Here is a 23,513-nt window from a genome sequence, read left to right as displayed (position 1 = left end):
TTATGTACAAAAGAAACTGCTTTTATTCTCTCAATGAGGATTCTAGAAGGAAAGCTTTTTGGGGGAAAGTTACCAAGTTGATTAACAAAACAGCACCTGGATACAAAGCAATTATATGTGGCAGTCTTGGGGGGGTTCTTGATGGGGAGCAAGAGAGAGAATCCGCAGCAGGCTCCACACTGTCGGAGCTAAGACACATTCGGGAAGGAGTACAGTTCACGAGGGAAGAGTTACGTTGCATTTTGCCTCCTGATCTTGGAGTATGTGTCCTCTTTGGCACAGATCCACTTTCTCTCCGTATAGTGCCTGGCACTACTGGCACCGTTGTCATTCAAATAGGCACACTCTCCTCCTCCTCTGATAGGAAAACTGCAATGAAAAAGCAGAGTCGCTCAGTTGGCCGCCGGATAGTTCTTCAAAAGCACAGGGAACACAGATGAGGAAATCAGGAAACTAACATTAATTCAGCCTCCAAAATATAAGGTGCATCGCCCCGTATTCTCTCTTCGATATTAAAGATTGCCCTGAGAGATACCGATTATCTCTTTTTACAGGCCGGGGGAAAAAAAAAACAAAAAACAAAAAAACACACACAACAAGCCAACAAGCAAAATTCACAGAATTTCCCAGGATTCTATAACAAATGAAATGAGGATTCATAACTAAATCAGTGAAAACACAGGGTCCACGCTATTCCCACCTTCTTCCCTTTGGGAAAGAGGAGAGAGAATGCTTGTCTACTCAGCATTTAAGCAGCCTGGCTCAGACATCTGGGTCAGCATTTAGACTAGAAGTTTTTCCCCTGTACTGTTTGAAATTGCTCGGGGTGACATGATTTGCCTTTTGTTAAGACACGTTAGCCCTTAATAAATATATTTTTCACTTCTATGGTGATGAACCATTTTCAATGACTGAACCGTTAGCACTATATTTGCTCCTTAAACACTAGAGAATTAGATGAAGTAAACATTACTGTTTCACTATTATAAAGGGAGAAGTAAAGGTCAATCCTAAATATTCATCAAGCATCCACAACGGGCTAGTTACTGCAGATACAACAGTGTATAAATATAAGCTCTAATTCCTAAAACTTGGTGTCTGTCCGAGATCAAAAAGCTAATAGGAGAGACTCTTAAAAAGTGAGAACAAACTGAGGGTTGATGGGGGGTGGGAGGGAGGGGAGGGTGGGTGATGGGTATTGAGGAGGGCACCTTTTGGGATGAGCACTGGGTGTTGTATGGAAACCAATTTGACAATAAATTTCCTATACTGAAAAAAAAAAGCTAATAGGTAAGAACCAGTTTTCAAAATTACCAACGTCTGGTCCAGTGCTCTTTCCACTAAATAAAGTGACATTTCCAATGCTGACTATTTTATCATCATAAAGCAACTTTTCAAAACCTCCTCATATCTTCAGATAAGAAAACATTTAGTGAGGCTCTCTGAATCCAAGTCTTCCGACATTATCCAAAATTCTTCTAGTGATATAAAGATCCAACAGATATGCAGTTGAGATGAAATGTGACAATGCTAACTGCACCTGTCCTAAACATTGTGATGATGATCTTATAAATAATAGACATTATTACCATCCCTCATAATCCCTATGTAAATGGTTGAAGACTGATGCAGCGGTCAACGAAAATAGTAATTTACCTTGCATTTATATGACATTTAAAGTTAAATGGTGCCACCGTAAATATCAAAATCTCTGATTCTCATATCAACCCTGTGAAATCAATTGGGCAAGTACGACTAATTTCGTTGTGGAGTAAGCAACGGACTTAAAGATAGTGTGTAGTTTGCTCAAAGGGAAAGAGCTGGTAAATGACATAGCCGAGGCTGGAGTGAAGTTCACCACCATTCTACTGTGCCACCTATGATAGATTTTGTAGCGGTTTGAGGACATTGCAAAACCTTCGCAGTCTACAATTTTTCACTTTGTTCCTTTATGAATAATCGCAAAATAAAAATTTTTAGAGAACACACTGGTTTCTGTGTTTGGTTTCCTGCAAAGTGAATTCAAAATATTTGCTCCTTTAAACACTAGATATGTGCAAAGTATGGTACAAAAATTGCCACCATATTTTTCAGAACTCACCAGCTGGTCCATTCAGTGCCATTTATCCATTTCCATGGTTGGCCTTCTTCTCTGCTGAGCCCAATCCAGTGGTCAGAGGGGCCTTTATACCGCAACAGGAAACCCTTTCAGAAAACAAAGATGATATGCATTAACCCGACATTATCTGGCCTCTCCCAGAAGAAATGTTGCTTCTATGCTATCTTCTCAACTGCTCTCACAATTTTCTTTTTAATTTTGTATTCTTTAATAATACATACAGAATAGATATGCTACAGTAGCACAAACGAGTATTAAAACTGAGAGAAATTGCTGATAACTTGTTTGCTTTTAATTCAGCATAGTGCCACTTTGTCTTACTACTCCATAATTTATCTATTCTATTATTGGTTTCCACTACTATTATTTCAAGTTTGAAGCTATTATGAATGCTTTCATGACATTCGTGGCACCTGTCCTCCTGTCCTGGATTGAATGATTAGGCCACAGTAACGGTTATTGTCAATTTCACCAAATGACACCTAATTATTTTCTGATTCTATAATTGTAACAAATCATATTCATACCAGCATTGTCGTTTTCCACGTTACACATCTTTGTCAACAAGTAGAGTGTCTTTTTATGATTACAAGTATTAATTTCTATATAATCCAATGTATAATTTTCCTTTACAATTAGTGGACTTCTCGGGGAAATCTTTACTCTTTGAAGATGACATTTATTTTTACTTCTCCATTTTTAGTTCCTTGACGTGTACAGTTGGGATACTGACTTCAAGTATTTATTTTTTTTTTCTTTAAGGTATGCATTTACAGTTATAAATTTCCCACTCAGTATTGCTTCTCCTGCATGCCATAGGTTTTGGTATGTTACAAAACACTTATGTTTTGCATGTTTTCGTTTCATTTGTTTCAATTCTAATTTCCCCCTGTGATTTCTTTTTTGCTCACTGAATGTTTAACAGTGGGCTGTTTAATTTCTATGTATTTGTGAATTTTCCAATTTTCCTTCTGTTGTTGATTTCTAGTTTCATTCCATTGTGTTTACAAAAGGAACTTTGCATGATTTCAATCTTTTCAAACTTACTAACTTGTTTTGTGGCCTATCACATGAACTATCCAGAAAAATGTTCCACACACACTTGAGAAGAATACGTACTCTGCTATTGTTGGGAGGCATTCTCTGCAGGTCTTTTAGGTCGAATTGGTTTGCAGTACTGTTTAAGACTTGTATGTCCTCATTGTTCCTTTGTCTGGTTGTTCTATCCATTATTGAAAGTGGAATCATGAAGTCTTCAAATATTATTATAGAACTATCTATTTCTCATTTCAATTCTATCAATTGTTCCTTCATATATTTGGTGCTGTGGGTAGTATATGTTCATAATGGTTATATCTCCTTGCTGTAACAAAATTTTTATCAAGATATAATATTCCTTGTTTCTTGTAAACTTTTTTGCTTTTATCTGTTTTGTCCAACAAAAATATAGTCACACAGCTCTATTTTGGTTACTGTTTGCATGTCATATCTTTTTCCAGCCTTTTACTTTAAACTTCTTTGGGTCCTTAGATCTATGGTGAGTCTCTCATAGCATATAGATGGATCTTGTTTTGTTTTTAGCCAACTGTCAGTCTCTGCTTTTTAATCAGATAGTTTCATCCATTTACATTTAATGTGATTATCATTACAAGACTTAGTTCTACCATTTATTTATTTTTTATATGTCTTATATGTTTTTTATTCTCTAATTCCTCTACTATTGTGATTTTTATTTAATTGAGTTTTTGTAAGTACCATTTTTATTCCCTCCTTCTTTTACTGTATATATTTTAGTAATTTTATTAGTGGTTACCTTGGGGATTGCCATTAACATTTTAAACTTATAACAACATAGTTTACAATATGAATTTGGTTATAATGGCAAATGAACATTTTGCCCCACCTCCAACCCTCTCTTCATTATATTGTCATAGACTATATATGTATATGCTATATACCCATTAACATAGATTTATAATTATTGTATTATGAATTCACCTGCTAAATCATATATGAAAGGAGATAAGTTACAAAGTAAACCAAAAGTATATTAATTCTGGCTTTTATATTGATCTATGTGGTTACTTTTATGAGTGTTGTTTATTCCTTTGGCTCTGAGTTACTATCTAATGCACTTTAATTTCAGCCTTTATCATTGTTTATAGGATGGGTCTACTGACAAGAAACTCACTTAGCTGCTGTTCTTTTAGAAGTATCTTAAATTTTTTCCCATTATTAAAGATAGTTTGGACACATACAGAATTCTAGACTGGCAGGGTTTTTTTAGCATTTAAAATATGTCATTCTACTGTTTTCTGGATTCTATGGTATCTCAGGATAAATCAACTGTTAATTTTATTGAGGATCCTAGGTACATGACTAGTCCCTTCTTTTGCTGCTTTCAAACTTCTCTCTTTAGGCTTTGATAACTTGACTCTAATTTTAGTCTTCATGTACTTTTCTTTGAATTTATCCTGCTTGGAGTTTGTTGAGAATCTTGGACATGTATATTCATCTTTTTCCTCAACTTTGGGAAGTTTCTGTCCATTATTTCCTTACATATTTTTTCCACTTCTTTTTCTCTTTTCTGTCTAGGATTCCCACAATGTATATGTTGGTTTGCTTGGCGGTATACTACAGTTCCTTCAGGATGTTTGTTTTTATTTTTAAATTTTCTTTCTATTGCTAGAGAGGATACTTTCAACTTTCTTATCTTCAAGTTTGCTGACTCTTTCTTCTTCCTGTTCAAATATTCTTTTGACTCCTCTAGTGAGTTTTTCATTTCAATTATTATACTTTTCAGGTCCAGAATTTCTATTTGGTTCCTTTTAATAATTTCTACCGCTTTATTGATATTCTTACTTTATTTACATATCATTTTTCCTGATTTCTTTTACTTTTTTGGTGTATGGTTTCCCTTAGCTCATTGAACATATTTAATACAATAGATTTAACATCTTTGACTAATATTTCCAATGTCTGGACTCCCTCACGGATGGTTTCTATCAGATATTTCTTCCTGCGAATAAGCTATGCTTTCCTATTCCTTTATATGTTTTGTAATTTCTTTGTTCAGAACTGGACATTATGAATACTTTATTGTGTTAATTCTGGGAATATACTTCTTTTCTTCAGTGATTGTTGAATTTCGATTACTGAGATTCAGAGCCATCTGGTTGTGACTTTTCCAAACAATTTTTGCAAAATGTGCATTACCTACTGTGTGTGGTCACTGAAATTTCTATTCTGTTATTTTTATGGTCAGCCAGTTAACTGCCACAGGTTTTCTTAAATGTCTAGCTCCCAAAAGGGGGGGAAAACAAGTACTGTTTCTTTAAATGCTCTGAAAATCACTCCATTTGGTAGGAGTTGAAGAAAAAATGGCAGCCCACCTCTGTGTCTGTCCCTCAGCAAAGAAAAGCAGCGATGACAAATAACACCACGTAACCACAATATTTGAAGCACAATGTTCTTATTCACCGTCCTGGCTCCAGCAAGCTTTACCAGGAACGTGGCCGGGAGTCCCCATGGCTGCAGGACATGATGGTGTATGGGGAATGGTAACCACTGAGTGGGAAGGCTGAAATTCATGGAGATTAACTGAAATTTACTAACCTCTTCATTAAGTTATCCCTTGGACGCTGCAAGACTCCAGAGCTCCAGATTCGTTGAGAGTTTCTGCCAGTCCCATTGTTGTTTAGGTGTAGGTACAGATTTCAAAGCTTCCTACTCTGCCATCTTCTCTGACATCACTCCTGCCTGATTTATTTTGAAGCAACGTTAACTTCATGCAGATTTAAAATTATGTTTCCCTGTTTAATTCTCTAATTCTGTTTGCACAGTTCTTGCTCATTAGTCAAAGAAAGCACTGTCTTGCTCTCTGGCCACTTTCCTGCTATGAATGTTAAGGTAACTGTAGATGATCCGCTGCAGAATGTAGCACCTGCTGGTTTTCTCTCCTTATGTTAAAAATATCAATGGCTAGGCAAGTGTCTAACCCTGCACCTTAGACATTCTCACGTAGAATTACGTAGTGTATTGATGGGGCACATTATTTTATTCTAGACAGAACTATTTTCTTACCAGTTCCTGGACGGTTTCAATCTGAACAAGATCAGCACCGTGTGAGACACAAAACCTCTGGCTGAATGTCCAATTTTTGATGTCATCAGAAAAATAGAAACACTTTCTTTGGAAACCAATCCAGTTTTCTGGGCATGCAGCTTCAAGGCACTCTGGCGGTATTTGATGGGGTTTTCTTCTGGTTACTAAAAATAAAAACAACTTACTTTTATATGTTCCTATATGTACATTATCAAGTGCTTTCTAGTACACTTTTCCATAGTTGTGTGATATGCTAAATATATCATCCTTATTTTTCAAACGAGGAATATGATTCTGCAAGTCATTGCGTATATTACACAGCAAATGTCAGAGCTGAGATTCAAACTAATGCCTTAGTTAGTGGATGAGTTGAATAAAGAATTACTAATGTCTTAAAATCTGGACTATCGACCCGCCTACTTAGATTTCAACAATGCTACCTTTCTTAAAACACTAGGCACATCAATAACATTTTACCAGCCTTAGAGAACAGATAGTTCAAGAGCTCTAGACGCCTTCCTAAATAAAATGAGGGACAGGGCATAGATACCTTTTGTGAATCAAGTTTCTGGAAATGAAATGGTCGGATAGATGTGTGAAGAGTCCCATGATGATGAAAGAAGTGGTTTTACCCTGCGTGTCCTTCTACTAAGGAACTTCCTTCAACTAAGGAAGTTTTGTGAGGCTTTCTCTATTTTGAAGCTGATAGTACTCCATGGGGTAAGCTTTTCTGACACACTTCCCATATAACCAGGAGAGATGCTCTCTAAAGGTGAGATTAAAAAGAAGAAAAGTCTCTCCAGGTGGCCTTTACTGATTTGCTAGTAGGTGAGGCTTTTATTTCTATAACCATTTTCTCTAAGTAACCTCACAGCTTCTTTCTTAAATAAGTAATGTTAACTTAAATCTCTGTAGCTTTATTTTTGCTTCATCCATGTATAAGAGATTTTCTTGTTGGTAACAGAATGGCAAGAATAGATCATTCTCTGTGGAATCATAAAAATATTAAAAAAGAAATACGGATCACCTGGAACATGGGAGAGTCCAATGTAAAATCAAATCTTTGCCCCCAACTTTCAAACTAGACAAGAGACTGCTGCGTATGTTGACCAATTTCAAACAAGTCTCCCCTCTTCGTCTTTGTTTTGCAAAGTTCAAGTTTAGGCAGAGCAAGTGATAAGCAATCACTCTACTCGGGGTTTCTGTCCGGAGGTAATCCTGAGCAAATGTCGCACTGAGAAATCTTTAAACCGAGGATGACCACGGTGGATTATTACTTGTTCTATCTTTTCTTTAACTGTAAGCTTATAACATTTCCATTAAAGATGGTAACGGTGATGGTGATACTGTTTATGATAACAAAATAGCAGCAAACAGTTTTTGAAGATTTTATTTTTTATTAGGTGTATCCAGTTATTTAATGCATCAAATTATCTAATCCTGATTACATTTCAATACACTAAATTTACAATTACTTACTCCATTACCTTTCCATTTTAGAGTTAAAGGTAAATTCCACACGTCTTGTCTATTAGTGGCCTTTTGCAACCCAGATATTTAAAAGCAAAGAAAGAAAAACACCATATGATTTCACTCGTATGTGGAATTTAAGCAACAAAACCAAAGGAACAAAAGAAAGGTAAAGAGATGAACAAAAAGCAGATTCATTTGTTAATGCTCGTTTATTTATTCTGAGGGAGAGCGTGTTTACACGTGTATGTGCAGGGAGGGGCAGAGAGAGGGAGAGAGAGAATCCCAAGCAGGCTCTGTGGACATGGGGCTCGATCTCACGAACCGTGAGCTCATGACCTGAACCAAAATCAAGAGTCAGACACTTAACTGACTGAGCCACCCATGTGTTCCCCAAAAATAGACGCTTAACTATAGGGAACAGATGGTTACCAGAGGGGAGGTGAGTGAGGACATGGGTGAAATAAGTGAAAGGGATTAAGAGTGTATTTATCTTGGAGGGCCTGGGTGGCTCAGTCGGTTGAGCGGCCCACCTTGGCTCAGGTCATGAGCTCACGGTGCATGAGTTCGAGGCCCACATCTGGCTCTGTGCTGACAGCTCACAGCCTGGAGCCTGCTTCAGACTCTGTGTCTCCCTCTCTCTCTGCCTCTCCCCTGCTCATGCTCTGTCTGAACATTAAAAAACATTTTTTTAAATTTTTTTTAACGTTTATTTATTTTTGAGACAGAAAGAGACACAGCATGAACAGGGGAGGGGCAGAGAGAGAGGGAGACACAGAATCGGAAGCAGGCTCCAGGCTCTGAGCCATCAGCCCAGAGCCCGATGCGGGGCTCGAACTCGCGGATCGCAAGATCGTGACCTGAGCTGAAGTTGGACGCTTAACCGCCTGAGCCACCCAGGCGCCCCCCAAAAAAAATTTTTTAAGAGTATATTTAGTTTGACAAGTACTGAGTAATTACAGAAATGTTGAATCACTCTCTTGTACACCCGAAATTAATATAACACGGTATCTTAACTATACTGGGATTAAAATAAAAATTAAAAATAAATTAATAAAAGCAGACTTGTTTTCAGCTAAAAGAGTCTGTATAATCTCTTACTGACACCAGAGGGCAGTCACAAATTTCAAAACGTCTGGTATGACTGAATAATAGCAAAATTCACAGTCCAAGGTACGGCAGTATTAAGTTATTTTACCCGTCAACCATGCTGAGTGGTTTGGATCACAGGGCTCAAAATTAGTTTTCTGTCAACATAATATGAGAAATTTAAAAACAAATAAAAGTGCAGTAGTCCACATAGGATTGAAAAATTAGTCCCTCACCTATCAGCCATAGTGGCTATACAGAACACGCAGAAGAAAACCAGAGAAGAAAATGATTTAAAAAAAAAATCTTTATATACTTTATTTACTGGTTTATGTACTTTATTTATATTAGCTTATTAAGGCTCATAACAGCCTTATGAAGTGGTTTGCTGATCATGCCTATTTCACAGATGAAGAAATTAAGAATAGACGTTTAATTTTCTAAAAGTTCCACAGCTCACAAGTGCAGATTTGGGATTTGAACTCAGATAGTTTGGTGGTGAAAATGTGGATGTGCCTTATCACTAGACTACACCACTTTTCTAACTTTTAGAAGGAAAAATCCCTATCCAAAATTATAGTATGGATAGTATGATTAGAGAAGTTGGAAAACTGGAAATGAAGCCGCATATTTAAAATTATATTCAAAAATGGGGCGCCTGGGTGGCACAGTCGGTTAAGCGTCCGACTTCAGCCAGGTCACGATCTCGCGGTCCGTGAGTTCGAGCCCCGCGTCGGGATCTGGGCTGATGGCTCAGAGCCTGGAGCCTGTTTCCGATTCTGTGTCTCCCTCTCTCTCTGCCCCTCCCCCGTTCATGCTCTGTCTCTCTCTCTGTCCCAAAAATAAATAAATGTTGAAAAAAAAAATTAAAAAAAAATTATATTCAAAAGGATAAAAATATTAGAAATTTATACAATCAGTGATCATCTATGGAACACTTATTCTGCCCTAAGCTAGGGACTAACGATATAGGGAAAAAATGGTATTTTTCCCTCAAGTTGCTCACCGCAAACGTAAAAAATGCACATACAAATTAATAATTATAACCATCAGGTAGCAAATGCTATGAGAACTCAGGGGTGCAATCAATATTAATATGTTATTCCTGAAAAATGGAAGCACTTTATAAATGTGTCCGAACGTATACCTGCTTTAAAAGGAAGTCAATTGTGGGGCGCCTGGGTGGCGCAGTCGGTTAAGCGTCCGACTTCAGCCAGGTCACGATCTCGTGGTCCGTGAGTTCGAGCCCCACCTCAGGCTCCGGGCTGATGGCTCGAGCCTGGAGCCTGTTTCCGATTCTGTGTCTCCCTCTCTCTCTGCCCCTCCCCCGTTCATGCTCTGTCTCTCTCTGTCCCAAAAATAAAAAATAAAAAACGTTGAAAAAAAAATAAAAAAAAAATAAAAGGAAGTCAATTCTAATGGAGCCAAAATAATGAGGCCAGCGTCCTGCCTATGCCATAGATGAAATACATGACTTTGGGACAATTATTCAACCATTTCTGATTTTCATCACATTTCACTACATGGGGGATTCACATGATTCTACGAAATTTTAAATTTTTTACCGACGCGCAGAGTCCGCTACTGTGTTTTAACTGAAAAGAATTTGAGTTCTCTAACAAGTAGCAGTAGTCATCGTCTACCAGCTGTGCCCCAGACATTGTCCAAGTTCAATCATACACAAATTTACTTCATTATTTCAACAACAGTAAGCAAACTGAAGCACCGAGAGGGTGTTAGAGCTGTCCAAGTTTACAAAGCTGCACAGACGAGAGAGCTAGAATTCAAACCCAAGCCATCTAAATCCAAAATCTGTACTCAGATTTGTGCTTTTAAACTCTGTACTCTGATCGACCTATGAAGGACTAAGAAGTAGGTAATTAGGTGTGATGAAGATGAGAAAAGACATAAAAATAGAGGCGGACGTGAACGTAGTACTTTAACCAATTATTACCTGCGTGTGAATTGCATCATGGATTTTGTTTTATGTTACTCAAGGGCATAGTTTCCCGTATTGTTCTGCTAACGCCATGGCTTATCAGGGAGTCTGACCTCCTGTGAACCATCACTGTCTCCTGGGGCATGTAAGTTTGACAAGGCTATGACTCAACAGTAGACCTTTCACTGAGAAAATGAATGAATAACTTTCTTTGGCGGACTGCTCTTCTATCACAGTAATTCTCAAATATTCTTTGCAGTCAGAAGGAGAAAACAGTGGAAGGCAGCATACGCTTGCATACTTCCCTGAAAAGTATCTCCCCATCCCCAGGAGTAGAGGGCAGTACGATGGTGAACTGGGAAACCCCAAGTTCTCGTTCCTCCACAAGAACAACTTAAAATATAAAAACAAACCAAAAAAAGCCCAAGAAATTAGCTGACTGAAACTGGTAAGACCTGTGGAAAACAAAGGTTTATAAAAGTCTACACAAATCAAGCCAACACCCAATCAATAAAGGCCATCTTCAAAATGGTAGGAAAACGTGTTTTCTTCTCATGCACGGAATACCTTCTGACTAGTGCAGCGGCAGTTTGGGCCTAAGGTAGAAGGCAGCCCCGTCCCCTGTTCCCTCTCTCAAAATGGAGGGAGCAGGACAGACATTTCTCTTACTAAAACAGAAAAATTTCAGTAGAAGGACTTAATATCAGATTTGAGCAGCAGAAGAAAGATTCAAGGAAGTTACCACTAGGACAACTGAAATTATCAAGCAGGAGGAGCGGACAGAAAAAAAGAACAAAGCAAATGAACAGAGCTTAAGGCACTTGTTGGATGCCATGAAGCAAACCCACATACGCATCACAGGGGTCTCAGAAGAAGTAGGGAGACAAAGAGTGGCAGAGAGATTACTGGAAAAAGTAATGGCTGTAAACTTCCCAAATGTGATGAAATACATGATCTAAACATTCAAAAACTCAGCCAATGCCCAGTGGGATAAATACGCCCAAACCTCACCCTGAGGCAAATCCTAATAAATTGTCAGGTCAAAGACAGAGACAGAGTTTCATTACCGTGGGGCTTTCTTACTAAGTTTCCACAAATGAAACTTGAGTTGGAAGGGATTTATGCTACTTTCTGTCCTGGACCTTAAAAGACTGAGCAGCCTTCCTCATTGTACCCTATTCCTTTCTTTCAGGAAACCCAGCCTTGATGGTGGCATCTTACAGAAGCCAATGATATCTTAAGAGAATGATGGAAAGTAGCAGCCCCACAGTCTTATTCACTCACGACAGAATTATTGAGAGGTCAAAGAAGTCTCTATTTTTTAAGCCACCATGGTTTTGTGGTCCTCTATTTTTTGAATATTATCTCAGCCTAGATCCTATTAATACACTGTTTAAAAATTACTGTGGGTGCCGAGGGAGGTCAGTCAGTTTAAGCATCTGACTTCAGCTCAGGTCATGATCTCACGGTTCAGAAACTCGAGCCCCAAGTCAGGCTCCGTGCTGACAGCTTAGAGCCTGGAGCCTGCTTCAGGTTTTGTGTCTCCCTCTCTCTCTGCCCCTCCTCTGCTCACGCTCTGTCTCTGTCCCTCAAAAAAGTCAACATTAAAGAAAATTACTGAATTCTTGGCAAATATTCAAGCACAAATGCAATTTCATGAATCAAACACATCAGTTTCTACGGCTCTCTTTGGATGCGTCCTCCATCAGGACCTACACACAAGATCTTTGAAGTAATTTTAATTGAAAATGTAATTTCAATTATATTGTATGCCTGAAACTTACATAATGTTACATGCCAACTATAGCTCATTTCTGATATATCCTTAACCTAAGAAAATTGTTTAAAAAGAAAACGTAATTGAGAGTAAATTTATATATAAATATATTAAATATATAAATATGTATTTGTAAGTAAATATTTATACATATATAATATATATAGAAATGTATATGTATACATATATATAGTAAGACTACATGATAAAAGGCCTAGCAATAATATAAACTAAAGCACAGTATGACTGGCAATTGGGTTCTACCTTCTGCAAACTCTGAGCATTCTATTAAGTTTGTAATAATGTGACCCCTATATTACACAATTAAAATCTTAGACACCAATTACAAGGTTATTGGAATTTAACTCAAATGGTGAAATGAAAAAAAAAAAAAAACTTAGGAACTGTAAACAACAGGGAAATTATCAATAAGTCCTCTCTTCTTTTGGAAAGTGGACTTCTCTAGATGAACAAAGATTACAAATTACTTACCTACAACGTATATAATTATTCCATTCAATATAAGTATGAAACATGTGATGATGAAGGAAAAGGCTCTATTTCGTTTAACTTTAGTAGAATGCTTTTTTGAGGGCAGATAATCTGGAAAAAACATAATGAAAAACGCGTTTTTGTTTTAGGATTTTGTTTTTGTTTTGTTTTGTTTTTTTTACGTTAACTGCAGAACAGATGTCATACTACTAGAAGCATTAACCGACAAAATGTTACTTCCTCTTCATTCCTTTTCACTAGGGGGGACCACTGGCCTGTCATTTTATGAATGTACAATTTTGTCTCTGGAGTTTACTTGCTCACAGAAGAACTGATCTTAGTGCACAAGCCATGAAGTGGCTTTGCACCTGTCCCCCCAAAACTAAATACAAATCTCATTCTATTTCCAGATCCAGCTACCGATTTAATAGAAATGTAAGAGAGGGAGAATCATGTTAATTAAATGACAGGAACGAGATCAACAAACTTCAGACTGTTGTAAATTCTACGTGATAAATTATCTTGAAACTTAAAAAAAACATGGAAAGCACATTTTAAAAAGCAATCACGGGGGTATCTCTTCATTAAAAGGGACTTAAAAGTCTTTTTATTTAAGTCAAAATTAAAGTGAGAAAATGATTCTCATCAAAGTCAGTTTAGTGTTATTCCTAAAGACTGCCTAGAGGGCTTCTGAGATGGATGGCAAGCTTCTTTATCTGACAAAGATAGTATTTTTTTTTTATTATTGAGAGAGAGAGAGAGAGAGAGGGAGGGAGAGAGAGAGTGTGTGAGCAGAGATGGAGCACAGGGAGAGGGAGAGAGAGAATCCCAAGCAGGCTCCACACCCAGCATGGATTGTGAGATCATGATCTGAGCCAAAATCAAGAGTCAGCTGCCCAACCAACTGAGCCACCCAGGCACCCCAGACAAAGACAGCATTTAACAAGGACGCTCACCTTAGAATAATTCATTAAGCTGTATATGTGTTTTGTACACTTTTCTATATTTGTGTTGTACCTCAAAAGACCCTACGTTATCTAAAACCTGCTGTAAATGTTTTTTTTTTTAAATGTTTATTTTTGAGAGAGACACCATGAGCAGGGGAGGGGCACAGAGAGAGGGGGACAGAGGATCCGAAGCAGGCTCTGTGCCGACAGCAGAAAGCCCGATGGAGGGCCTGAACTCGCGCACCATGAAAACATGACCTGAGCCAAAGTCAGACACTTAACTGACTGAGCCCAGGCGCCCCTAAACCCTCTTGTCAAATTTCCTGTTGGAACCCTCTTCAGAGTCCATCACGTGGCCACCATACACACTTTTAGCTACTTCTTTTAAAGACTTTCTTGGTGAAGCAGGCATATTTTCCTGTAACTTTTTCTATCCACACTAGAAAGTTTCTCGTTAATGTTTCCCAGAATGATCAATGGTTGATGCATACCCAGGAAAGATCTGAATAACACAACAAAGGATCCAAACACCGAGCCGACATTGGAATTAGAGCCCACAGAATGCCCGAACCAAGCCAGAGTAATTGCCGGCTAAAACCAAAAATATCAATACACCCCAAAATTTAAACAAAAGCAAAAGTCTCGTAACAAAATGTTCATTCAAAATGTCCAGATGCCGTGAAAATTTCCACGAACGTGGCCAGAGACAGTCAACGGAAGCCAATGCTGCGATGACAAGATGCTGGAATTATCTAACATATACTTTAAAGCAGCTCTTATGGAAATATGAAAAATCCCAAAGGAATAAAGAAATAAATGAAGTCACTCAACAAGGATGAGACATCGTCTTGTCCTCATAGGAACTGCCTTTTCTCTAAGTCGAGGACAACTTTTATCAAAGACAAAAGAAATTTTTTTCACTCCTAAATTATACCACTTCGATTTTCTGCAACTGGTCCAAAACGTTTTTTTTTTCCCCCACTTACTAACTCATCCCATAAAGCCTTGAATACAAGTGGTTTTTTACAGTTTCAAGCTTTGTATAAATGTATAATATATATAATATATATAATGTATAATATATATAATATATAACGTATCTCATATAATATACATGAGATTATATGTGTGTATATACATTATTTTCTTCTTACTGTGCCTCCAATTTTAGATAATTCCATTTGAATGCTGTACTGTTTTTCCTTTGCCTTCTGTTTACTTTTTTTACTTGCTAAAAAACTCCATACTGTTTGCCTTTTCTTTGCTTTTTATTTCTATCTTTCCTATGTATGAGCTTCCATTGTAGATTTCCACCTCATTTTATTTATTTGTTTGTTTACTTATTTATTTTGAGAGAGAGAGAGAGAGAGAGAGAGAGAGAGAGACAGTGAGTAGAGGGAGAGAGAAAGAATCCCAAACAAGCTCCCTGCTGGGCATGGAGCCCTACATGGGGCTCAAACTCACCACCCTCAGCTCATGCCCTGAGCCAAAATAAAGAGTCAGACGCTTAACTGACTGAGCCACCGAGGCGCCCTTATTTTCTACCTTATTTACCAATGATAATACCCTGCATCTGTATGACACTTTAAAATGCACATTGTTCTTTTCGGTGACATTCACTGTTATTACCATTTACTAAGTTTTAACCTCATAATTTACTTTTTAATTCCATTTTCTCACGTTTGAATTTTTACTGTTTGTGAACTGATATTTATTAATAAAATATGACCGTATATGTCAGTGAGATTCATTGTTACAAGGTTTATCCTCCGTCATCAATGGAGCCGGACTCGCCTCTCTGACATCTCTCCCTAACAGTTCTCCCTCCTCACTTGTTGGCGCAAGTGTACCCAAGTAGCTGCATATTTTTACACCAATCGTAAACCTGCCATGTATAACCTCTAGCATCCCATCTCTCAGCCTTGAAAACTCTCTCCAAAAGACTGTCTTCCCTGTGCAGAAACCAGACCCGCATTACTGCGCTTATCTTACCGCCCCAATTCCCACAGTCACTGCATACAGACCAGCTTCTTACTTGGGTTTCTCAGCAGTTCCACCGGCACACAGGCTTTCTCCACACAATTGCTATCATGCATTTTGCCCCTACATCGCAGACAGCTAACAAGTGGCTTCAGATCGCTTCCAAGCCAAGAGAACCACCTCTCCTTTCGGTTTAGAACTTCCTCATTTACACCCCCGCCTCACGAAAAGAAAAGGGACCACATGAGTCAGAAAGCAGCTTGCCTTCAGAGAAGGTGGGTGCTTAGCAAAAATTTCTTTTCTTTGCTTTCTTTTTTTTTGGCCAAAATTTCTTTAAAACTCGGTCATGGGAGCAGTCAAATTTGTTCCTGCTTGAGCATTACCAGAAGTACTGCTGTGAGGATGGAGGAGGTGATTCTCAGGGGCAGTAAATATGACGCACATAAAAAAAGCGAGGGCAATCCTCATCTCCAATTAAAACCTATTCTCAAGAGCTCATTCTCCCTAAAAAAAATTTTTTTTTAAATCCAGAATCTTTGCTGGTCTTCCAGTTAACCCTGAAAACTCTCCAATACCTTAAAAGACGTTTGCTCCAATGCCCTCAAAGAGGTGTTTCTGGTTTGTTTTTGTTTTTTTTTTTTTTTTAATCGGCCCCTTCTGGTTCTCAGCGTAAGCCTGGGGTCTCTCAGCTTGTAATACCATCGGCAGAGTAAATATGAGCCGGCCCTTTTTGTATTTTTTCACGATTTTGTCATCGAAGGGGACAGAAAGTAAACTTTGATAGGTTTCACACTATACTCGAGTGCCTACATAGGTGGCACAATTAACAACATCAGTTTTACTATTATTATCATGGCATGATAACAAAAACCTACGGTTTATTACCCTTTACCATGATCTAGGAACGCGGAGAAAAGATTTACACACGTGTTCTCATTTAACTGGTGCCGCTAAATAACGGGGCTGACATTGTTACTTTTATTTTAAAATGAGCTCCTCGAGTTAAGGGCAAAGCCATTTGTCTACGTTCGGTTACTGATAGATGCCATGATTAAATGATCTGTCTGAGGAACTAGTTTGAAACTAAGACCCTCCATAGTCAGTAAAGGTCAGACGTTGACCTTGTGAGTCAAACAGCCACAAAAAAACCCTCTCAGTTTCTGTTCCTGAAACAGCTCCTCTTAATGAGCAAAAGAAACAGAAAACTAGTGCATACAGTCCCGATGATGTGTTAGCTACATGAAAAACTACCTTTCTAAAATACAAGGGCTCTATATTAAACTGTGTGAATTTCATGACTTATAAGCCCTAGGATTCTGTTCACTCTTCTCATGAAATCCTGTGTCTAACAGGTGTTACCCTATACACGATACACTGGCATGTTTTTATACGGTGAAAAGACAGAGTACCCAGACAGTTATTTCAAATTTCACTTAGAAAAAAAGGATTTTTTTTTCTTTTCCCAAACAAGATTTTTTAAAATGAGGCATATATTTAAAAGGCACAAATGAGTGACTGTCTGGCTGTGGCAAAAAAAAAAAAGCCCTTCAAGGTTCCCGTCACTACTCAATAGAAGGGACTCTCTCAAGTGACTAATGTAAAAATAATTGTAACAGGTTTTGTTTTGTTGGAACAGCTCACTGATAAGAAACTACAGGAAACAGCAAAACCTCATGAAAATTATTTAGTCCTACTTTACCTCTGCCCCACTTTTCTTGGCCTTTCTGGTTTTGACAACAGAATGGATGACAGATGTATTCAATGTGAGGAAACATACAAGATTGTGTGAAAGACATGGCCTTTGGAGCAAAATACTCTCAACTCAAACACAAGTCTTATAGCCTGGTAGTTGTTTAACTTTACGTGTATATGGTAGGCAGAATATTGGCCCCTCAAAGATTCCCCGTCCTAATCCCCAAGCCTGTGGATATGTTACCTTACATGGAAAAAAAATTTAAAATGTCTTTAAGAGGGGTGCCTGGATGGCTCAGTCAATTAAGCACCCAACTTTTGACTTCAGTTCAGCTCATGATCCAAGGCTATGGGATCGTGGCCCTCATGGGTCTCCATGTTGAGCATGGAGCCTGCTTGAGATTCTCTCTCTCTCTCTCTCTCTCTCTCTCTCTCTCTCTCTCTCTCCCTCTGCCCCTCTGCTTTATTCACGCTCTCTCTCCCTCTAAATAAATTTTTTATTGAAAATAAAGAAAGTTGAGGCACCTGGGTGGCTCAATCAGTTAAGCATCTGACTGCAGCTCAGGTCATGATCTCACAGTTCGTGGGTTCAAGCCCCACATCGGGTTCTGTGCTGACAGCTCAGAGCCTGAAGCCTGTTTCAGATTCTGTGTCTCCCTCTTTCTCTGCCCCTCCCCTGCTGGCACTCTGTCTCTCTCTCAAAAATAAATAAACATTTAAAAAAATAAAACTAAATTAAAAAACAAAAAAGGTCTTTGAAGATGTGGTTAAGAATCCAGAAATGTGGTCCATATATACAATGAAATATTACTCGGTGGTCAAAAAGAATGAAATCTTGCCATTTGCAACAATGTGGATAGAACTAGAAGGTATTATGCTAAGCAAAATGAGCCAGTCAGAGAAAGACAAACATCATATGATTTCACTCATATGTGGAACTTATGAAACAAAATAAGTGAACATAGGGGAAGTGGAAAAAAGAGGGAAGCAAACCATAAGAGACTTAACTATAGAGAATAAACCTAGACTTGCTGGAGGGAAGGTGCATGGGGAATGGCCTAAATGGGTGATGGGTATTAAGGAGAGCACTTGTTGGGATGAGCACTGGGTTTTATATGGAAGTGATGAACCGCTGGGTTCTACCCTTGAAACCAATACAACATTATATGTTAACTAACTTGAATTTAAATAATTAAATTTTTGAAAAATTAAAAAATTTTTAAAAAATGAAGACTGTTAAGATGGAGAATTATTCTGGAATATGTGGGTGGCTCAATTTAATCACATGGGGATCTTTGTTCGAGGAAGGTGGCAGCGCCACCCAGAGAAAGGCTTGAAGGAGCTGTGCTGCCATCTTTGAAGATGAAGCAAGAGGCCACAAGCCAATGAATGCAAGTGGCTTCTAGAAGCTGCAAACAGCAAGGAAATCGATTCTCCCCCAGAGTTCCAAAGAGAACAGAGCTCTGCCAACACCCTGACTTCTGCCTATTAAGATCCATTTTGAAACTCTGACCTCCATAACTATAAGATAATAATTCATATTGTTTTTAAACCACAATGTGTGGTAATTCATTATTTCACAAATTATTACAGCACATTAACTAAATTCTCTCGCCCGCAAGATCTATATGGTGACAGGCTTGCTCTGAAAAACGAAATCTATGATTTAGGTAAAGGTGTCCAATAAACCTCAGCTTAATACTTAGTATCCAATAACTATTAATTTATGCCTGCTTCAGGAAACATTATGAACTTTAGTATCTAAAAATCTTCCTGATGAAGCTTTGGTCTGGAGAATACCGACAACCTTTTTTCTGCCGGGTTCAGATAAAGCCATTTCCCCCAAGTGGACCACTGGCCAGAGATTACTCTGATTGGCTCATGCCTGGGTTAAAATATTCTGAACATCAATGTTTCTTCAAGGGTAAGAGTCAAGGGCAGGGGGGGCGGGGGGCGCCTGGGTGGCTCAGTCAGTTGAGCGTCCAACTTCAGCTCAGGTCACGATCTCATGGTTTGTGAGTTCAAGCCCTGTGTCGAGCTCTGTGCCGACAGCTCAGAGCCTGGAACCTGCTTTGGATTCTCTGTCTCCCTCTCTCTCTACCCTTCCCACCTCCCTCTCAAAAATAAATATTAGAAAAAGCCGGGGGGTGGGGGGTAAGAGAAATGGTGCGTTTCATCCTAGTGCATCATGAAAAGAATCTGAGAAAAATGAGGGAAGCCATCCAGACAAAGCGACTATTGCTAAGTAGCTCAGTAAAGAAGGCACCCTCTTCAAGAAGCAAAAACACTGAATATGAGCAGTTAATGATGAATTGTAACTGGGGAGAAAAATGATTCTGTGCAGGACCAGGTACATGGACATCCAGTCTGTCCAGGAGCCGATCTCCATGCTCAAAGGGGCTTTGTACTCAGTTTAATATGCTACCTTCAATGCCTTCAACTTATTACTAATATCTAAACAAGACACTCCAAGCTTTTATTTTGCACGTGACCATGCAAATTACGTAGCAGGCCCTGACCCTTTGTGCATAAAAGAGGTGGTGTAGTTTTTGTCTCGTCCAATATAGCTTTCATTTTTTTTTTTTTTTACTTACACGTTTTTAGGCACACCTGGGTGACTCTGTTGGTTAAGCCTCAGATTCTTGGTTTCAGCTCAGGTCACGGTCTCATGATTTGTGGGATCAAGCCCCACGTCAGCTTTCCATTAAAAGGAGTTGGACCACACAAATCACATGACCACTTTGCCGGCTCGCTTTGACATGTTACCATCAATGTCTAACTTGCCTGCCTCAGAAAGCTAATGAGGCCAAGAAGATGCTAATTCTGATGGAGCTTGGCATACCTGAAACTTCCGGGGGTCACTAAGAACAAAGACCGGGGTTTAATGAGCATCAGAGTTTAAAATATTGTGACTTCCAGTCGGTTACGCGTCCAACTTCAGGCTCAGGCCATGACCTTGCGGCTTATGAGTTCGAGCCCCACGTCGGGCCCTGTGCTGACAGCTCAGAGCCTGGAGCCTGCTTCGGATTCTGTGTCTCCCCCTCGCTCTCTACCCCTCCCCCTCTCATGCTCTGTCTCTGTCTCAAAAAAAAAATAAACATTAAAAAAAATGAAAATATTGTGACTTCCAGAAAGACTGGTGGAGTAGGAGAATCCTGAGCTCACCTGGTCCCATTGGTACACCTAAATAACACACACATCAGTGTAACTAACCTAGAAAATGACCCCAAGACTTGCTGAACAGACTCTCCACTCTTTTTAATTTTTTTATGTTTATTTATTTTTGAGAGAGAGAAAGAGAGAGAGAGAGACAGAATGTGAGCAGGGGAAGGACAGAGAGAGAGGGAGACACAGAATCAGAAGCAGGCTCCAGGCTCTGAGCTGTCAGCACAGAGCCTGACGTGGGGCTCGAACTCACGGACTGCAAGATCATGACCTGAGCCGAAGTTGGATGCACAACTGACTGAGCCCCCCAGGCGCCCCTCTCCACTCTTAATCATAGAGAGGAGGCCACATCAAAACTGGAAAGATGGCCTGGAGACAGGTTGGGAACCAAACTAAGCTGCAAGGCTCATCGCAATAGGGAGGTACACCATAGGCATGGAGAAGGGAGAGGAAGAGACCCACGCCGGGGACCCCAGACAAGGGGGACTTGCACTGAGAAGATGAATCCCCATCATGTCTGCCTTTGAAAATCACAGGGGCTTAACTTCACACGTTTTTATAATCAGCAGGGCTTAACACCGGAAACTCTAACAGTTAGCAGGTTTGGTTCTGACGGAGCTTGAGGGTGACAGAGAAACTGAGCTCCAACCCTTAAAAAAAAAAAAGCCTAAGAAACAAGCCCATCTACCCAGCTATAGCATAAGGGCAGCAGTTTGAAAAGCATAGCATATGGGGTATGCAGTAAGGTAGACTTATTTCCTGGCCTCAGAGCATGTACAGGAGGGGCAGATGTCTTTGGGACACTTCTCTAAGAAGTGCCATCTGGCTGGTGCCATCTCTCTCCTCGGCCCACTAGCCTAGATACATGGACACCTGTGGGAATCAGCCCAAAGACTCTCCACCTAGCTTTGCTAACGGTGCACCCTGCCCCCACATTCTCCTGCAGACTACACCCTCCAACCATCCTCATTCAGCAGAGTCCCTCTAAAGTGGATGCAGGTCTCATCCCCAACAATGGCCAGCACCACGCCAAAGTGACTTGTCCTGGGGAGAGGGTAAGATAACCACACACGTAAGACTCTAGCCCCAGCAGTGGGCTGAGGCCGGGCGTCTATCTGGTCTGACCCAACTCAAGCCCAAGGTGGCCTAAGACTGGCCCTTTAACATCATGGAGACCAAACCCTGCCTATAACAGGCCAAGAGAGCCACTGCAGACAACTAGACTGAAGGCAAACACATCTCAACCACAATAATAGGGCACACCTCTTTGCTCTGCTAATTTATCACCTTCTAGCCCCCCACTACCATAACCACTGACCTTTTTATTGTCTCCATAGTTTTGCTTTTTCCAGAAAGTCGTATAGTTGGGATCATAAACTTTTTCAAATTGATTTCTTTCACTTAGTAATGCGCATTTAAGTTTCCTCCAAGTATTTTCATGCACTGATAGCTTATTTCTTCATAGCTGTGAATAATACTGCCTTGTCTGAATGTTCCGTAGTTTGCTTAACCATTCAGCCACTGAAGGACATCTTGATTGCTTCCCAATTTTGGCAATTATGAATAAGGCTGCTGACATCCTTGTGCAGGTTTTTATGCGGATGTAAGATTCCAGCTTCTTCGGGTCAATACCAAGGAACATGATTCTCTACTTTGACCATTACGTTTGGAGACTCTGGGAGCTATACGTCCTTATTTTAGTAGGGAGTCAGCTTCTTTAGATGTAGCATGCGCACTCCGGCCCACTTTTGGGTTCTGTGGTTCCAGTGAAAATTTTCAGAGTCAGGGTTATTTTGGTCTTGGTTTATCTGGTACCACAGGGGCTCCCGTGGTCTCTCCTGGTGCTGCAGGAGGGGGGCAGAAGGAGCGTTCTCAACCCGCCCAACCTGGTGCATCCAGCTGGAAGAAGGGAGCCTTCAGCCACAGAAATGAAGAAAACTGCCTGGACAGTGTGCTCGTTAGCATGTGTTCACCCCTGTTGGCGTTCCTGGCCTTGTGGTGTCTCTGCACGGGAGAGGAGAGTCTCAGGTCTGGAAGGGTGAGTGCTTTCTTCAGCTGCTTACTGACAGTGGGGATCCCAGTAGATCCCTTTCACTAGCCCTGCTGGACTTGCCTGGTAGTGTTAGTGGGAAGCCATCAATCAGTGCAAAAGAAGAATCTACCTGGGTTGTCTTTTACTGTTAGGTTGGGGGCCAGGAAATACCAAGCTGTAGTTGACTTCTTTTAGGTACAGTGGGAAGGGCATACAAGGTGCCCTGCCACCGTGTTAGTTCTCCAGTTCTAGGATACCAAACCAGCTCCCTTTCATCTCACCATCTTTAAAAATTCTCGCCTGCCTATCCCTGGTGTGATTTTCAGATGGGGATCACGGAGAGATAATGCTAGCCCAGCCTGTCCTACCAGAAGTTATGGCCCCACCCACATTTTCTATCTGAATTCCTGTTGTGATAAATCTTATCCAAGTTCACTTCCTTTGTCCTTCTCTCCTTTTCCATTTTTATTACTTTGTGTCTTCCCACGTCTTGCTCTCCACCTATTCTGTGGTTATTCCTGCTCTTGAGGTCTCAGTGGTCTCTCTGGTTATTACATTGTATTCTGAGAGACACAGAAGTCCAATCTTAGACCTAACGGGAATGCTGAAAGAATCCGATTTTCTGGGGTGCCTAGTGGCTCAGTGTCCGACTCTTGGTTTGGGCTTCGATCGTGATCTCACGGTTCATGAGATCGAGCCCCAATCAG

The 23,513-nt window shown here is 39.8% G+C and overlaps 1 protein-coding gene and 2 long non-coding RNA genes across 6 annotated transcripts in view; 1 reads left to right on the top strand and 2 right to left on the bottom strand.

Annotated features, from left to right (window-relative positions):
• CLEC2D (C-type lectin domain family 2 member D) lies at positions 1-16,179 on the bottom strand. Of its 2 annotated transcripts, XM_006933502.4 has the most exons (5): positions 15,973-16,179; positions 12,991-13,101; positions 6,203-6,387; positions 2,102-2,205; positions 1-369 (listed from the first exon to the last, which is right to left on the bottom strand). In XM_006933502.4, the coding sequence occupies exons 1-5, from the start codon at positions 16,031-16,033 to the stop codon at positions 231-233; spliced, it is 600 nt and encodes a 199-aa protein (XP_006933564.2). In that variant the 5' UTR covers positions 16,034-16,179; the 3' UTR covers positions 1-230. The 2 variants fall into 2 exon arrangements, with proteins under 2 accessions (XP_006933564.2, XP_003988443.2); XM_003988394.6 differs by lacking the exon at positions 12,991-13,101.
• The window catches only part of LOC109501449, a 24,595-nt gene continuing 17,135 nt past the window's right edge, over positions 16,054-23,513 (top strand). For all 3 annotated transcript variants that reach the window (XR_006600530.1, XR_006600529.1, XR_006600528.1), the window contains exons 1-2: positions 16,054-16,192; positions 22,595-22,812. This is a non-coding gene — a long non-coding RNA (uncharacterized LOC109501449). The remainder of the gene's footprint in view (positions 16,193-22,594; positions 22,813-23,513) is intronic.
• LOC123386527 overlaps positions 22,640-23,513 on the bottom strand; it is a 20,893-nt gene continuing 20,019 nt past the window's right edge. Inside the window, exon 4 of the long non-coding RNA XR_006600527.1 lies at positions 22,640-22,778. This is a non-coding gene — a long non-coding RNA (uncharacterized LOC123386527). The remainder of the gene's footprint in view (positions 22,779-23,513) is intronic.

The sequence above is a fragment of the Felis catus genome, chromosome B4, assembly GCF_018350175.1.
Source record: "Felis catus isolate Fca126 chromosome B4, F.catus_Fca126_mat1.0, whole genome shotgun sequence".
In the NCBI taxonomy this organism is placed as follows: Eukaryota; Metazoa; Chordata; class Mammalia; order Carnivora; family Felidae; genus Felis; species Felis catus.
This window is presented reverse-complemented; position numbering and strand designations above follow the sequence as displayed.

Coding starts and splice junctions, on each gene's coding strand:
- CLEC2D (XM_006933502.4), bottom strand. CDS start 16,033: ATGCATGATAGCAATTGTGTGGAGAAAGCCTGTGTGCCGGTGGAACTG. Junction 13,102..15,972: donor GGAACTGCTGAGAAACCCAA/GTAAGAAGCTGG, acceptor TGTTTTTTCCAG/ATTATCTGCCCTCAAAAAAG. Junction 370..2,101: donor GGCACTGAATGGACCAGCTG/GTGAGTTCTGAA, acceptor TTTTCATTGCAG/TTTTCCTATCAGAGGAGGAG.